Here is an 18,311-nt window from a genome sequence, read left to right as displayed (position 1 = left end):
CAGCTGCTGGTTAGTTCCACCTAAGCAGCGGATATGACAGAATGGATGAATTGTTTAAAGTTAAAAATGAATGATGTCTGTAAAATGCAGATGACAGCAATCACATCAAGTAAAGGCTGAAAAAAATCTGTGAATAATGTGGAGTCAACACCAACACGTTTCTTTCTGCCTTATGACTATTCATTCTGGGATCTTAATTCTTCCAGGTTGTTTGTTTGTTTGTTTATTTATTTATGTTCCCTTTTAACATAAAATATAAAAAGTTAAGTGTCTCAGTATGGAACAAATTCAGATTTCACTCAAGGATAAAACATCTGAACCTCTTCACTTCAGGTCTTATGAAGATTTATTATTTGTTTAGTGTTCACAGTTGAGGTAGAGTGAACCGCCTGCTCTCTTCAGTGCCTTCTGCAATTAACACATTCACAATGAAAGTGTGCAGAGAGCAGCGTCTTCAAGGAAATGAACCTTGAAATCCATAAATATTGGTACTTTAGTGTACCAAAGAAATTCTGCCTAACCCAGTTTATTTTCTCTTTAAATAAAATGTCTGTGGTTTAGTTGAGTTCATTAAATGCTTCAAAAGAAGTGACTATGCATCATGAAACATTTTATCAGACTGTCATGAAGGCCTGAATAAAGCAGCTCTCTACCAGAGAATAAAAATATAAACTCAAACAAAGCATGAATTCAGAAGGAGTCTCAATTTACAGGAAGATGTGTGTGACAGATCTCTTTTTGCCGATTGAAAAATCAGTTCATCCATTTTATATTTCTCATTAAACACTTTTTTATGAACTAAACAGAAATTCAGATCTGAGGTGCTTCTGTCTTTCATGGCTGTATTAGAATAACACGTCTAGTACTGGAAAACCTTAGTCCTGAAGATCTTATAGTAAAGAGTAATTTCCATACTTGAGCTTAGGAGATCAACCTCCAATTGATCCCAGTCCCTGCAATGAAACTGACTGAGACAGTACTCTGGATAGTACTCTGGTCCATTGCAGAGTTGCCCCAGGCCTAAGTGAACAGGAGGGATTTGGGTACTGTGCCAACAGTAGGTTGAATTAGAGAGAATGTCTAACCCACAACGTCACAGTTCACATTAGAAGACCCTGAGTTAGAAACTCCATTTTTGCAATCTTTGTAACTGCTATATTCAAAATACTATAGTAAAAGAAGGAAGATACCCTTCATAGCTTACCACAAGCTCCTTATTGGCATGTTCTTAGAAGTTAAGCAATCTAAATACATATAAATGTGTTCAGATCTTACAAGCAGAGACTAGAAACTAATCTAATTAAAGCTGAATATACTGCAGACAGGCAAATAAAAATAATAAAGTACATTTCCTTTCTGTATAATTAAAATATAGTTGTATTCCCTGTTTTCTTTCACTGTACTCCTCCCAGTGCTTTTATCTATAGTGCAAATTACCACCTTTATTTCTTTACTCCTGTGTTTCATGACTTGAATATTTAATGAACACACACAGAAATATACGGAAGCCCAATCACTGAATGTGTTTGGAAAATTTTAATATAAAACTTAAAAGGACTTCTGAGGTGCTTCTACTGTTAGAATGAGTACAGACTGCGAAACACCACTCCGCGCTGCTTCCTGTGGGTCTCACAGAGAGCCTTCAGATCAATGTCTTGATTTTTTTAAGGAAAACTCCAACCATGGGTTTTGAAAAATCTAAGGGTGATCATATTTTCATTACAACAGATGTCTAAGCTTTACTGGTCAAGATGACATCTGACCAAGTGTTTAGTAACCAGTTATTTAAAGGTGACCACGAAAACCTGCTGAGTTAAGAACATTAAAGAAAAAGGTTACGAACAAGCCGCTTGGCTCATGGCGGGAAAGTGATCTGGGATCTCATCCCGACATTTCTGGAAGGCCAGGCTACCAGATTCAGCATCTTCACTGGATACCCTTGTTCCATGCCACTGGCACCCTTGGCCTCCTGAAGAAGTGCCTCCTGTTAAATGCACTTCCAGGTCATTTCCAATGATGCCCACTGGGGTGTCGAGCCCCTCCAAGACCCCCGAGGTTGACAACCCGTGTCATTAAGTTAGTGCTCTGCCTACTCCAGCACACTGTGTTGGGAAACCTGTCTCAGCACTGTACCCTTTGATGCAAAGGCTGAACGAGGCTGGCAAGGTCGGCCACGCTGCCCACATGGTGGGGTTTGTGCTGCCCACAGGTCCCGCCCTTCACCGGCACGTGCTCTGTCCTGTGCATGATGTGATGGCGGGAGTCCAGCCCTCTGATTGGTTCCAGGTAGTAGCTGTCATTGACATTCAAGACAATCAGGCCCCTACGCAAAGAGGGAGGCAGAAGGAGGGTCACAGCACTGCACAAATGTCCATAGCTCTGAAAACTCTTCGGCGAACAAGACAGCAGCCCTGACATGTTTCATCACCTTAATTTCTGTTTGTCACCCATTTTATAAAGGTGAATACGAACTGCATGATAAGGCCAGTATAAAACACATCTGTTCAGAGCGCTGCATGCCACCTCTCAGAATGACTGTGTGACAGCTTTAACAGCAGTATAATTAATTCAAGCGGTGCCACATTAGTCTGTTCCCTATGGATTTAGTGTTCCTTTAAGTCTTACTTGAGTTTTTCCTTTGTAAAGTGTCTCTTATATAATGTCTGCAGCAATAATACCTTATTGTTAAACTGTCTTGAAGTTTCAAATGAATAACAGGATGTAGGTTAAACGTAAGCTGCTGAAAGCTGTCTGCCTACAGGTGAGAAAGGTACAGAAACCACATTGCAAATTTCAAAATTAAACCTCATTCTGTGGTTAAAAATGTGATAAACTAAACGTCTTCACCCATCCTCCCCCCCCCCCAAGATGATCTTATCTCTTATAGATGCAAAGAAAAGTCACCTGTTCCAATGTGCAGATAAAGAAAAATAAAAATCTTACATAAAACATAACTCATATTCTTATTTAAAGGTTTATTGGATTATACTGGAGTGCACACAAAAATTAAACAGCTAAAATATTTGGGCAAGTAAAATTGAATTGCTCTTTAATTTTAATCATTTTGCACGGATTTACTTAAACATATCTCATGATTCATCTACAACCTTGCCATATACAGCATAATACAGGAATAAAAGTGTGGATTTGCTTCTAAGTCAGATTTCTAAGCCCTGAAAAGAGGACATTTTGAATGCACAGCTTCTGGGAAAGTTATAAGATGTGCTCAGATAAAGCTAGAGCTAGAGAAAAGTCAGGCGTCCTGATCCCTGCACTTCTCCCTGCAGTGATTCAGCAGCGCCGCTGGACAGAAGGAAAGGGAAGGCTGAGCACGAGGCGCTGTGGCCTGTCCAGCTGACTCTGGGCTCAGGTCTGTCCTTCCTGAGCGCTCCCCTGCTGCAGGAACATGCTGGACACATCTGGCCCCGAGCAGCACAGCTGCAGCCGAGTCTATGCTCGATGAGCACAACGTGGAGCACTCTGCCCCAGCTAACAACACTGACCTCAAACCCAGACTGCGACTTCAGGACACCCTACATGTTTATATATAAACACATATGTTTTTATAAGACCTCAGATGGCACTTTTTTTTCCTGGAAATATATCAGTTGTTGAAAATGAATATCAGACCCCTCTGAAGAGGACAGCCCATGCAAGAACTGGCTCTGAGTTCTTTAGGAAGAATACGAGGCATAAGAGTAGAAAATGTGAGACTTTTACAGAGTTGAAGAAGAAGAAGGCTTGTGTCGTCACTTAATTTCACCTGAAACTAGGGATAGGGTTAGGGTTTCTGCCATAAGAAAAATGGGATGTTAAAAAGGTGTTCCAATACTCTTGGAAGGGGTACCGCTGTAAAATAAATCTGGTTAAACAAACATTTATTAAACATAAAGAATAACACAGCTGAAGACAGATGAGCTCAACACCTACTGTATGTCTTTGAGTGTTATTATTCTCCATCCTATAATACTTTATTCAACAAATCTCTTGTGCAGAAACATTAACATTCCAAATCTTTGATTTTTATACTTGATATAACTCATTTTCAATATGTTCATAATGCATTACTGGACTTCACTCTATCTCTTATGCAATTGAGTGTGAATATCCTACCTATCAGAAATAATTTTTGCCATTTGCTCAGAAGAAGCATATTTAGCAATCTTATACAATATATAAAAATAACTATCTAGGTGCTCTCTGCTTAAGGTGTTTTAAATGCTTTTCAAACATCAGTCATAGGAACTTCAAGCTTCATGACACTGAAGGCTGTTGTTACAGAAGGTTACTCTTTCTGTGTAAGTGTACTATACAGTATTCATGTATTCACTGACTTGCTAATGTAATGCTGCCATGTTATTTGTGACCTGGGAGCCTCTGGGCTTTGGGTATATCTTTATTTCTTTTTGCAGCTTGCTGGAAAGCTGTCCACCCCCTCACATTAACTCAGAGAAAAGAAGCAGCATTTAGAAGGATAATGAGTTGTATTCATTGAACATAACCTCCATGTGTCAGTTTGTTATGTAAGCTTTATAGTCTTAATAAGGAAATATTTCACTTTGTCTATATGTACTTGTGTCACACAAAGTCCATTCATCTTGGGACATCTCCCAGGACTATTTGAGTCACCATCTAAAGGGGACATCTAAAGGTCTTACACTGTACCAAATTGTGGAACAGAAATAATAATTATTACTAATTTATTTGATTGCTTTTATCCAAAGTGGATTACATTTGCACCTATTTATACAGGTGGCTGTTTTACTGAAACTAATTCTGGTGAAGGACCTCGCTCAGGGGTACAACAGCAGAATCTGACCTGACCTGATTTGAAGCCACAGCCTTCCAGTTACAAGACCAAAACCCTTCCACACTACTGCCCAATCTTGGTTCACAGCAATGTATGCTTGCCTGTAGAAACACTGGTACCTGAATGGTACAGAATTCGAAACAGACTTAGACATCTTCTTAGAAGGATCAGCTTTCCAGCATTGTAAATTGTCCCAGCACATTAATATTCTTATAGCTCACGATTGTTATGAGTGTGCTGTGTAAACCATGGACCTGTATAATAACAGGGACTATTTGTTCATGAAAGATGCCACGGTGCTCTTTGTGAAGTGGAGGTGTAAACCCCAGTGTTCTGGCTAAATACCTCTCTGGGTTTGTGCATTCTGGCCTCACTGAAGTTCTTCCTTAACTCAAACGGTGAAAATGTCCTTCTTCCCTGGCTAATCTGATGTGTGCCGGGGGTGCACCTGTATAATGGCTGCTGTGCCTCCCCCATTGCTCTTCAGAGGTGAAGTAGGAGCCCTCCTAGGTAAGGTGTGCTGAGATCCTATGGAATGAAAAGCTCTACAGAAATGCAATCAGTCAATCTGGTTCATGTGGTCCTTGAACGCATTGTAGAAAGCAGTTCTCCTAGGAACCAGCACTACCTGTCATGCCTGTTGCTACCTGATCAATGTGCATACTGTGCTGATTAAAACAAAATTACGCTGTGTTATTATAACCGTCATCAGAATGCACACGAGCGCAATACTACTATTACAATTAGCATTGTAAATAGGGAACACTTTAGCGCATTAGTCAGAGGCTTCTTTTATTTCCTTTTATCAATGCTTTATCAGGGAAAATCAAATACACTACTCATAATACCCTCTAGAGGGAAGTATTTAACAAAGAAGAGCACATATTAAATACTATGTTTTCTTACTTGCAGATCAATCGTTAAATCATCCATTGAGGATAAGAAGAATATATCATAACCCCGATTAAATATATTTCGTCTGTATTCTGCATGCAAAGTGACTTACAGCTAATAATACTTCTTACAGTTAATAAAATGCCCTTCTCAAACCTTTCCGCAGATCTCCCCTCTCTCGACCCCAGCCTCGGCCCCCACCCCCCGGACCATTGATGGACTCCCAGCTTTCACTGTAAATATGATCCTGGATTCTCGCTGGGTCCGGGGCAAGTTACACTATCTCGTTGATTGGGAGGGCTACGGACCCGAGGAGCGCTCCTGGGTTCCTGAGAAGGACATTTTGGACCCTCAATTGATTACCGATTTCCGCCGGCGTCTCTCCAATCGATTCTCTAGGGCGTCGGGGGGTAATGTTTCGCCACGCCACCGGAGGACTCGTCATTCCACCTCACATTCCCGCACGGTTGCCAATGAGCCTTTTACCCCAGCCTATTTAATGCTGCTTCGCACTCTCCCCTGTGCTCAGTATTAGGTTTTCCAGGCTAGAGCTACCCCCGTCTTCCTGCGATTAATTACGTCTTGGTTTTTGGCTTCCTGACCCTGGTTTGTTCTCCGATTACGTCTCCTGGTTTTGTTTTGGTACTTTGACTATTGTTCTGGCTTAGACTCTCGGCTTCCTCACGGCTCTGCTTCTGATTTTGTACTTTCGCACCGGTTTGTATCACTTCGGCTTTCGGACCTCGGACTGTTTAATCGACTACGCCTCTGAAGTCCGTCCTGATTATTTTGCATAGGGTCCTCATTAATATTCCGTAACAGTGTGTTTTGGGACTATGGGAGGAAATTGGAGCACCAGGACACAACCGTGACCACAGGGAAACATACAAACTGCAGGCAGATAACACCCCAGGTCTAGAATTTAATCAAGGGACCCAGCATTGTGAGGCATCGGTGCAAAGCTCTGTGCCACTGTGTTGCCCCACTCTAAATTTCCTCCACATTTATAATGCTAAATGGAAGTTTTTAACTACACTATATATCCTTTTTAGTGAAAATCTGTCCCAACCCCTGTCCCACCCCCACTCTCTCCTTGGTTTGAATCCAGTCTGTGAGAGCACTGTGTCCAGATGTTTTATTTTTGTTTGTCGGGTGAATGATGACCGCTAGGGATAATGCACCTCTTTGCAATGTGCACAGACTCTCGACCTCCGCAGCAGAACTGAAATACAGTAAGAGTACTAGTGAATTCTGCATTGCACAAAGTTTATGAACTGTTATTGAGATGAACAAACCTTATGGAAAAATCTCTTGGAACCAGGGCACACTGTTATTGAGAAAAAAATCACAAAAGCAAAAACACGAAAGTATTTTTTTTGTTGGGCTTTGCTGACTTTGCTGTTTTGTTGGTTTTTAATAAACTTGGATTGTGTTTAGTCTGCTACCAAGCACCAGCAATGAAAAAAATGCCTACATTTTCATACATAAATTTCACATTTCAATAAGACCAGATGACAATGTCTTGGCAATAACAATATCTTTAAACACAAATGAGTTATGAACTTCACAGCACTAAATGATGCAGGGCCTTTGCGTTTAAAATGTTGCGTTTTCATAGAAGACTAAAATGCAAAGACCTGTAAATCCAAGTACTGTAGTAACCCCAATGTGAAGCCAATTACTTCATGGCATGACGCATGCATCACCACATTTCTATAATTACTTAACAATTAAGCAATGAGGTCCAGGAAAATTGGTTAGAATCTAGATAATAGGGCCACATTAGGACACCGGGAGCCCTGAAGCTAAGCCACACTGTGGATAACTAACCAACAAGATTAATTATCTGTCCTGAATTCCTGTTTCCATGGTTTTTTACAAGGAGAAAAATAATTGACATTGCACAAACACAACACATTTAGATTTCCTCCTTGTCTGAAAAGTCCTTTTACACAAAGAGGAAACAAGATTTCTAAATCTCATCCTGTAATGTAACAGATGGCAAATGCTAAGTGCAGGAACTTGTTTACAAAGTTAGCTTTATAGCCAACTATGCCACCCAGAACCCTTAAGGATGTTAGGATCCCTTTGTCCCTGTAATAGGTTCTTTAAATCTCCCAGAACCACCAGTGCACCTACAGACCAGCACCAGACAGTACATTTGCATAAATCCCTTTTTTATTCAATGCCAGCAGCCATATCACCCAGCAACTCACAACTGGCAACCCACTGAAGCTAAGCAGGTGTGAGCCTGGTCAGTACCTGGATGAAAGATCTCCTGGGAAAAACAGGAAAAGGTTGCTGCTGGAAGAGGTGTTAGTGGGGCCAGCAGGGGGGCGCTCACCCTGCGGACTATGTGGGTCCTAATGCACCTATATAGTGATACACTATACTGTAAAAAGGCGCTGCCTTTCGGATGAGACATAAAACCGAGGCTCTGACTCTCTATGGTCATTAAAAATCCCAGGGCATTTCTCGAAAAGAGTAGGGGTGTAACCCTGGCGTCCTGGCCAAATTTCCCATTGGCCCAATCATGGCCAACTAGTAATCCCAAGCTCTTTGAGTGGAATGTCCAGAAAAGCGTTATATAAGTGTATGCTATTATTATTACAATTATTATCCTCTAATAAGTACAATACTCTTCACTGTCTACCCCAAAATACAAAAACCAGCAGCACTAAGCATTTCCCAGAGACATCCCTATTCAGAACTAGTATATCTGTTCTTAAAAAAATACATTTGCCTGCCATGATCTCTGCAGAGTAGGCAAAGCAGAACAAACACAAGTAACAGTCTCTGTGATAGCCAGGCTATACTCGAAATCCTCCCGCAGGTTCTGCTCTGTTTGCACTCTGTCTGTTGCCTCAATACCAGCTCTCCAGGCCTGCCCCTTTGTTTCTTTCCCCCAGGAAATCAAAATCCAGGCACAGGTCCCCAGTTCTGTTGCTAAGGCCTCCTTTAGTCTGCAAGTGCTGGAGCAAACGTTCTCACAGAAACTGTGCTGTGGTCTCACAGAAAGCAGCTTCCCTTGCTCTGGCTGTCTTGCATAGCGGGGCTCGTGGGAGACAGAGAGAGCGGGTCATGTCCTGATCCAGGTTTTTGTGTCCTTATCAGCCAGTTGATCCCTGTCTGTGGGTCTTGCCATTGTCTCAGTCAGGGGCAGGTGTGTCCAGTTGATTACTGGAGGAAGCGAGGCCCAAATAAATATGGGTTGTTTGAGAACTGTCAGTGTGCAGCTCTCTGGGTGTCGTGAAGCCTCTGGCTCCTTTATATTCTCTCTCTCTCTCCTCTGTCAAATGTGACATCCAAACTGGTTCAGCACCACCACACCCCTCCATGTGCCTATCCTTAAGGATGGTAACTTAGTTATGTCTGAGGAAACAGCGTGCTCTTTAATGTGTGTTACTGTACCTGTCTCCTGTCCCACTGTCTGTGTTTGAAGACTTTGACACAGACACACAGGAGAAAGACAATACACCTACACTGGCAAAATCACTAGCTACTATATATGCAAATTCAGTTAGTCACAGCCTATAAGTCTTTGTCCTTCCTCAACTGCTGTCACTCTGTGACAGTACCACAGTGGACGCACGCATGACATGATTGCAGTGGGTGTTTCAGACTTCTCAGAAAACAGCAGACATCAGAGTCAATACCATCTGAATTCTGATAGGCCATTGAAAACTACCCCCTCAACCATGCAAGGATTCACAGGGTAATACAGACACAGAAGGAAACATCTTCAGAGAATCTGTACTGAGTGGGAAGATTACATCAGAGTTCGCTTAAGTTCAAAATGAGATCTTCAGGAATACCCAGCATGACATTCTCATCCAGTTTTTGGTGTAATGCAGGTGTTAGGCATAACGATTTTTTTCTGCCTTTCAGTAAGACAAAGAGGATAATTACTTGTTAACTGCACCTATAAAATGTGTGGCTGTTTACAAAAATGTGACAAAGGAACAGGGAACAGATCAGCCCTATAATTAACCATCTTGTTCAGCAAATCTTTAAAGGTGGGGACAGTCTATGACTGGAACGTGGAGGAGGTGGAAAGTCCGTGAGGAGCTGTTATAAGGAACCATTTGGGAAAAAGTGGAAACGGCACATCTTTCGATTCCACTTATTGTACAGGAACGGAAGCACTTGGAAACTGCGTTTTAGGTTTCACTACTGCTTTTAGTGTTTCCTGAAAAAAGAGGAAGGATCTGTAGAAGAGGGATTTGACAATCCTCAGCCGGCCCTTCAGTGCTTTTTTGTTGGGGAGTCCCATCCAATTTCTGTGCTCCAGTACCAGCACCACTCAGCAGCTGCTGCTTTCAATATTTCATTGAACAAACTTAAGGCTTTGAAAACTACTTTTGGTTAAATTGTCCTTTTTATCACTAGGTTCATGGATTTTAATCTATAATATTTAGGCATATGGTCACAGTAAGACTTCTATTTCCCCGAGAGTTTGGTCGACACTGTAAAGTAAAACAAATGTTCTTACCCGAGCATCCAGTGGCTCTGGGGACCATAGACACCCTCCACGGAGGAATTCTAAAACCACTGAAAGAGACCTAAAGATTCTTTCCATTTCTTTTTTTTGTTTTAGAATTGGCAATTTTTTCTGTTTTCATGTCTTGATTCACAGCTACAAGCCCCATGATCATGTAGAGAATGAGGAAGTGCCTCGTCTCTGCCCACCTTGGAGTCAATCGGCTTTTAGCACATCAGAGGCGGCACCGCGCCATTCTAGAGGTTCAGTACTGAATGGGGAGAGGCGTGTCCCTCACCAATAGCTCTGCACGCCTGCAACACCCCAGAAGGCCACAAGGGGTCACTGTGTCACTGAGTGTCAAGAGAGCCCAGAGCAATCAAACCAGCCTCTGCTGGGGAATCCTAGTCACAGTCAGCTAGTAACCCAAGCTCATATCTGCGATCATAGCGCCCCCTGGAAGGCCTTGTATCCTTCCCCATCTATTTCTGTTTGCGTAAAAAGGTAACTAATAAGAAAATGGCAGCATTTTGCACTGCATCCTAATATAGAAACATTTTAATAAAATAGCTGAATGGTCATCTTTCAGCTTAAGAAGAAGAATCTTTATTTTATAGAGAGTCTTTAAAAGTTGCTTCTCAAAGCTCTTTACACTGTGTAAATAATTAAAAAGAGAAGAGATAACAGAATAAGTAAAATTAAAGAAAGGGGTTTGAATTAATTAAAAGCCTTTCTGAAAAATAAAGCGTTCAGTGTGGATTTGATTGAGCTTAGGGAACATAACTCTTTTCAGTCTCTGAGGCTGGAATTCCAGAGCTATGGGGCACAGCCTGGGAAGGCCCTGTCATCCATGTCTGAACAGGAGACCAGAGTCAGACGAACAAAGGTTGTGAGGCAGGGAGTAGGAAGATACTGGTACTGAAGTACTGAGGTGCTAATCCACGTAGAGCCTTAAAGGTGATTATATCTGTTTCTTTACCAATAACTGAAAATCCTGCGCATGTATCATTGCTTACCTGAAGCCAGTGCAGGTGCTCAGAGCTACCCATGAGTCTGTGTGCCCCCTGACATGGCCATGATAGAAGCAGTGATCCTGAAGGAAGAAATCAAAAATAGTGTTAAGGTCACACAGGAGCCAACTATTACTATACGAGCACATTCAACATTTTACACCAGTAATGTTTTTTATGTAATTCACTTCAATGAAATCTTTAACTACACACCTCCATCCTTTGCATCAGAACATCAGAACAGAAGTGTTTCTCATTCTAAGTTGAAAAGAGGCTACATCCTGTCTACTTTTGACTGGTAGCAATCTCATCAACCTTTTTTTAACAAAATAAGTTTAAAACGTCATCCTTCTCAGATCCCACTGTTTCTCTAGGCAACACTTTCTGGGGTTCATTCGGCCACAGTGAAGCTCTTATAACATCACCTGATCTACTGCCAAAGTAGCATCCAGGCTAGAAAAATCAAAGGATGTCTAAATATTTTGACTAAATATGTGTAAGTACTGGCTGGCACGATGCTGCAATGGTTAGGATTGCTGCCACGCAGAGCTGGGGCCCTGGGTTCAATTCCTGGGGTGTTATCTGTATGAAGTTTGTTCTTCACGGGTTTGCGTGGGTTTTCAACAAGGGTTCTGGTTTGCTACCACAGTCTAAAGACGCACAGGTGAGTTAATAGCCTTCTGGAACAACTGGCCCTGGTGTAAGTGTGTGCATGTTTCTGTGTGTTAGTCGCCTGTGATGGACTGGTGTCCTGCCCAGGGTGTACCCTGCCTTGTGGACATTGCTTGCTGGAATGGGCTGCCCCGTGACCCTGTACTGTATGAAGCGGTTAGAAAATGGATGGATGTATAAGTACCATGACTTACTGTACTGCGGTGCTTTCAAACACAAGCACATATTCCCAAAACGTTTTCTGCCATACTAATTTCTGAGCAAGAACAACTCCAAAATGTAATTTAAATTGCCTGGTTTTGAAAGATGTGAACAATAATTATGTTTTTCGCATTTAGTTAGCATTGTTTTTTTCTCTTGAAATGAAATTACATTTTTTTTCATCTGTTCTCTTTTACTGTTTGTACTATATAGAGTGTCAGTCCATGTAAATTACTGATTCCAACAAAAAGATTTCAGAAAAGATTTGTCAAAACTAAATGACAGAAAGTGTATCAGTAATGTGTTCCTCAATTGCTCCCTGAAGACTGTCACACACAGTTGCTTCCCCGTGCAAGCTTTTAAAAATATCTTTTACGTGTCTTTTCCACAGAGCCAATTTTGAATAAATTAATTGGTATGAAAAATATCAAATGAAAAAGGACACAAAAATATAAGATTAGACAGATCATATATAATCAGATACACAGCCAGTAAGAAACTACTTCACAGAAAATAACTCCTGCCAACTTTGACAAATTCAACCACTATATTTTATGTACCGACATTTTAAATGAATGAGGTAAGTAAAAAAGAACTGGTTAACTAATGCTTTTAACACTGGTGTATTTTCAGAAACAATGACATAAATTGCTATAATTAACAAGAAGCTGCTCTATAATTTAACACAGCTGTATTATTTTCTCAGAGAGAAACTGTTTGGCCAGGAGATGCCTGTTGTTGAAACTGTCCAGTTGAACTGTGTTCCTCCAGACTGGTCAAATAGCCAAATCCGGGGCATTCCATACCAAGAAAGGACTATACTGGTAGCGTTTTCAGCATTCCATGAATTGCTTTGCATTTACTACACACTTTTCACAAACTCCACAGCTGATGGATATCCACAGAAATATTTAAAAACTGAGGTCATATGAAATTGCTGTTCTTCAAACCTTATGTTCACAAAATACAAACAAATGAAATAAAAATAAACCCAAAGAATGTTCTTCAAAAAACCGTTAGCATTAGGTTTGAAAAAGTGGTTCTTCTACAGAACATCCCAAGGACACAGTATTACAATAAGCAATCTCTGTGACTTCAGGAAATAAACTGTATTCAATACAAGCTAGCCTTCATCAGGCTTTTGTCATATATTCAGTCTGTTTTGCAGATATGTCAAGTGGCACACTTTTTAGGGTCACTCCCATGTTATGTACCCACAAATCATGAAATCCATACTGTACATGTTTCGGATAAATCTACCAAAATCCTCTACCTACCGGCAAACAGATGACTAGTTTAAGGATTAACCCACCTTAGGACCCATAAACACTTCGAGGGTAATGACGGTATGCCTGCAGATACCTGACGACACCTTCAGCTACAGCTGAAGCAAAGCGCTGTGATGCTAAAATGTGACCCTCAGGCCTTACTGTGTCTGCTGCTGAACACCAGCAGACAGTGTGTTTCTTCACCTCACATGACCAACTGCCTTGTCTTCTGCATTTGTTCCCGATATTATTTTTGATAGTATTTTTGTAGCTAAATGCTTTCAGGAGGTATTTGTAACTGTTTAGGGTGTGGTATTTATTGTGTTTATAAGATTTGGGTTGTTGTAGAATACTTGATCAGTACTCCCACGCATTCCCACAAGACTCTTATGTTGCCGTTCTCTTTGTTTTACAACACCCTTTTCCCAACTGTTTCACTTCATTGATATTATTCACTTTTTAATATTTAAAAGAAGATAAGTAAGAAATGACTAGAAGGGCCTTCCACCCTCGTTGTTTCAATAAGGCATCCTTCTGTGTCACTCCAAATGCTGTAAAAATTGCAGGGCGTATTTACAAAAGAGTTTGTCTGCTCACCGGACCATGAAATTAGCTGATTTATTAAAGCTACAACTTTGCTTAGACTGAATAAAACTATATTAGCCTGCAATGTGAACAATGTGAGGCCAGCTTGGAGGTCCTTTGCTCAGAGTGTGAATTCAAGAGGATTGCAAGAATTTAATCTGACAGTTTTGAAGACTGAGGACACATATTGTACACCCAAGGCATTACAACATGAGGATCACTGCAGAATCCACTTCTCCAGAGTAGCACACCACAACTGTTTGTGAAGGAGGCTGGGTTTTAGGCTGTAAGAAAGTCTTTTTCACCTCCTTGAACCTTAAGCCAGTGTTTGAAGAACTGCACAAAATATGGCTGCCCTGTACAAAGCTACCTGGAAATTAGCAATTTAATTAGCAATTCAATGACCAATAATACAACAGTTGAAGCTGACCACCTCAGTCAATAAGACAGAAAAAATGGCAAAACCCCATAAAAAGTTGGGATCCCAGAACAATATAGTAATATGATGAGCCATTAGAGCTAAGAGCCACAGTTGTGGTCCCACTGCTTTACTCCTCTAAGCACTTCGTGGGTTCGTGGAATGGATGTGTGGTTAAAGGTCAAAATGTGTAGCCAAGCAAAACTGCATGTGGCCCACTGACTCTGAAGAAACCTTTGGTCTCTCTGTTTGTATATTGACATGAACTCAGTTCTTTCTAAAGTACTCCTGGCAATAGAATTTGATAAAGATCTCTTTTTAATGAAACAGTCTTTTGAACTGATATCACCCTGGGATGATGTACAAAGACAGAATGTTAACATTTAGCCTAACATTTATTACGATAAAGTTTTTCACTCCATAAATATCTCAATGCAAGCATCTGCTTAATTCTTCCACTTTCCACATGCTTGTCTGTACATCAATTCAATCAGTTGCTCCTAATGAAGGATTTGTGCTTTGTTGATTGATTAATAGTACGTGTGTAGTAAATGCTCTACCTTCAGATTCTGCTTGTGTTCTACAGACATGGCAAAATCTCTGGTCATCCTCTGTAAATAATAAGAATAATCCAGTTGTGTTGGCAATAATATTGTTATGTCTGGAGAGGTGTCATGAAATTTAAAATCAATGAGTTCCAGTTTACTCAGTTGCAGCTGAGCTTAAAGGCTGGTCAACACAGAGGATCAAAGAGAATCTTCTGGTTTACTCTAGTTAATTAACTCCTTAATAAATCGTTAAGAGTCTTCAGCAGATCAAGGCACAAAAATAGAGAAGAAGAAAACAAACAGAAGAAAGCAGAGAAGCAATGGAGGGTGAGAGAAGCAAGCCAGATGAGAGGACCTTGTTCTGCTCAGTCTTGGAGACCAGATTCTTGCTAAATAATTTGAACCTTGTTAAAGAGCTTGATTTCCAGAGGAAAAGAGGAAATCCAGAATTCACTATCTTGTAATCCTCAGGCTAAAGATGTCCTTTCTTACTTGGTTATGTAGTTTAGAATAGGGATATAGATTACCATTCACTTTTGGACTATAAGGTGGTAATGCTGCTGTGAAATTTAAGATATTACAAACAGTAAATCCAGGGATGCCTAACATAAGCCATTTTATTAAGTCTTGTGTCCAGGTCTTGGTTTATTTTCACTGAGGACATACTATTCTGGAGAGTTCCAGGGGAGAGAGACAATATGACATGCTAGACTCAATTATCGTGGCCGTGCTACAGCAAGTGACCAAACAGCCAGTGAGGCCCAGTCAGTGACTGCTTAGGAAATAACAAAACAGATATAATATCTCTTCAATATTGCTCCATCGCTTTGAAAGGAGACTTTGGCTGCCTGTAAAGGAAAATTATTGTCTTAATCTTCTCTTATATTTGGGGCAAAGGGATTGTATACATACTGTATCAAAATGCAGAGATTAGAAACATAATGCATTTTCAATGCAGAGAAAAGAACCCAGAGAAAAGAGAAAAATAAAATTGACCATACTCAATATTGACTAAAAAAATATATTTTAATTTAATTCCTGTCATTCTTATTTTCACAATCTTCAAAAGCTCACTATTTAAAAAAAATACGCAAAAGAAAACAGCAAGAAACAAACACTGATTTCTGAGATGAATGTTAAACATTTAAAATTTCTTTTAAACAAGAGGAGGCCATTCAGCCCATCTGGCCCATCCAGTAGTTAGTAGTTAATTGTTCAGCTCTTTCTTGAAAGAAGCCGAGGTATCGGCTTCAACAGCATGGCTGTTCCTTTGTTCCGTTCTCCCACAACCCTCTGGGGAAAGAAGTGTCTCCTGTTATTGACTTTAAATGTACTTCCACATAGTTTCTACTTCTGCCCTCAGGTTTGCATTTTAGTGTTAAGTTTATGGGGCTGAAATTTCAAGACAATGATTAGCAGCTCATATGTCAATGACTTAAAAAAAGAGACTTAAATATTCATGGACGACAAAGAGCAGGAAGTACAGATGCAACCGTTCGAAATGCCTCACAAAACTCATTGACATGGTAGGCTACTGTAGGTGCACTATACTGCGTTGTGATTCCGTTTGCTGAATCACACTGCCCAAAGAATCTTCAGAGGCCAAAGAAGATTGATAACTGGCACTTAGATGTTAGTCATCAATAGGTGGTGTATTGGATTTTAGTGAAATGGTAGCTTCATTGAATCTGTTGTACTACTTCTTCAATTCCACTTAATATGGAATCACGTAACTAAAGTGAAATTCTGGTAGCTGAAATAAAATAACTAAAGAATAATCATGTTTTTTTAAACTTCATTAATTATATTAATTTCTGAATATAAATAGAGCATATTTATTTAACTGGTAGTGGTAGCTGAAAACAAAGAATAAAGAAAGGTACATAACTGTATTTCACCTTCTTCATAAATATTTTCTGCATCAAATTCTTGAACTTGGAGACTTAATGTGGTTATTTTGTTGGTGTTACTGGATAATAAAAAGTCTGGTGTTTTATTGAAACCCTTGCAGACAATTGAAAAAGCTACGCTTGTAGTTTTTAATTGAGCTCATCCAAGCAGAGAGACGCATTGGTGGTTCAGTGGTGTAGGTAGGTCCAGGTTCAATTCCTGGCCATTGCAAAAATTGTACAAAAATAGGGCATAATAAAGACTCTTCCTCTGATAATAAAATATAACAAATAATATGTATACTACATTTACATTATTTGTATATAACACAGTATGTTAAATATTTAAATAATATTTATAGCAAATAAAGTAAATACTAACATTAATGAACCTCCATAGTGTAGAGTTTGCAAACGTGTGAATACCAGTTCACTAGTGCTACTGCTCCAACCAACCCTGACTACTAGACCAACAATTCAAAGGATGCTCGGAAAGAGTAAGGGTATTAAAAAATGCACTAAAACAAAAATTGCAATCAAGGTTTTTACATGTATGTTTGCTTTTAAATACTAATCACTAAAGCCACTATGTTTGTATGTATATGTGTTTCTCTTATTCAGTTCTTCAACTTCTCATTTAGTTGGTTGCCTTGGACTTAAATACATTCAATTCAATTCCGTTTGTGAAGATTTGTGCAATTACAAGTAATGCTGTGCTTCTTTGATTCACGAGATACTATAGTGGCTCTAAGACCACACAGTATCGTAATGTATTTAAAAGCAGATAAACATTTATACATAAACAAAAACAAAACAGAGACAGATTAAAATACATTTTTACAATATACTCTGCTCAAAAACATTTATGCAATATAATTTTAATGATCTCCTGGCATCTAGATGAAGGCTGTCTGCAAGTACGATGCAAATCAGTAACAGAAACCAGACATGAAGGAAATAACTGGTTTATGGGTCAATTTACTGTACATTACACATGGGGGCTGTTTCACAAAGCAGGTTTAACTAATTCGGGATTTTCTCAAATTATCTGGACAGAATTAAACAATAACTGAGTTCAGGTTAACTTTGTTTTACAAAGACAAACTCAAGTTTAAGTTATCCAGTTAAGGCAATCCAGGTTTACTCAATCTGACTCACTGCATGTTCACATCAGTTCAGTTAACAAGGAGGGCCGAGCATCAAATCCTTCATCCACACCAGCAAAACGACAGTGAAAGAATGTGCATTTTAATTAATGGGATTATTGCTCACAGAACTTTTACAGTGTAAAAGGAGTTTTGCGAAGCCAAGATAGCTTCTCCTTATGTATAAAGACGATTCCCATTATGAATGAAATATCTCACGAAAAGAAAGAACAAACTGTCAATTTTCGTTTATTTTGGTTTCCTGATATCATTTATTGTATTTGACCAAAAGGACAACAGGAACATTGCTTCAGTGAAACAAGAAGCTGTGAATATTAGTGAAAATTAAGAATATGCATATTGAGGACTAAAAACACTTATTTGTGAATCC

The 18,311-nt window shown here is 39.8% G+C and overlaps 1 protein-coding gene across 2 annotated transcripts in view; it reads right to left on the bottom strand.

Annotated features, from left to right (window-relative positions):
* Positions 1 to 18,311, bottom strand: part of adam19a (ADAM metallopeptidase domain 19a) — a 130,529-nt gene that overhangs the window by 22,355 nt on the left and 89,863 nt on the right. The window contains exons 5-6 of one of the 2 annotated variants that reach the window (XM_088919519.1): positions 11,201 to 11,277; positions 2,134 to 2,323 (exon numbers count right to left, since the gene is read on the bottom strand). In XM_088919519.1, the coding sequence (XP_088775645.1) occupies positions 2,134 to 2,323; positions 11,201 to 11,277 (267 nt within the window). Of the gene's footprint in view, positions 1 to 2,133; positions 2,324 to 10,196; positions 10,310 to 11,200; positions 11,278 to 18,311 lie in introns of those variants that run through there. The other variant, XM_088919524.1, reaches the window with a different exon arrangement.

Source organism: Atractosteus spatula, chromosome 1 (assembly GCF_055471065.1).
Source record: "Atractosteus spatula isolate fAtrSpa1 chromosome 1, fAtrSpa1.hap1, whole genome shotgun sequence".
Classification (NCBI taxonomy): Eukaryota; Metazoa; Chordata; class Actinopteri; order Semionotiformes; family Lepisosteidae; genus Atractosteus; species Atractosteus spatula.
The sequence above is the reverse complement of the archived record's forward strand: the minus strand, read 5'-3'. Positions and strand labels throughout refer to the sequence as shown.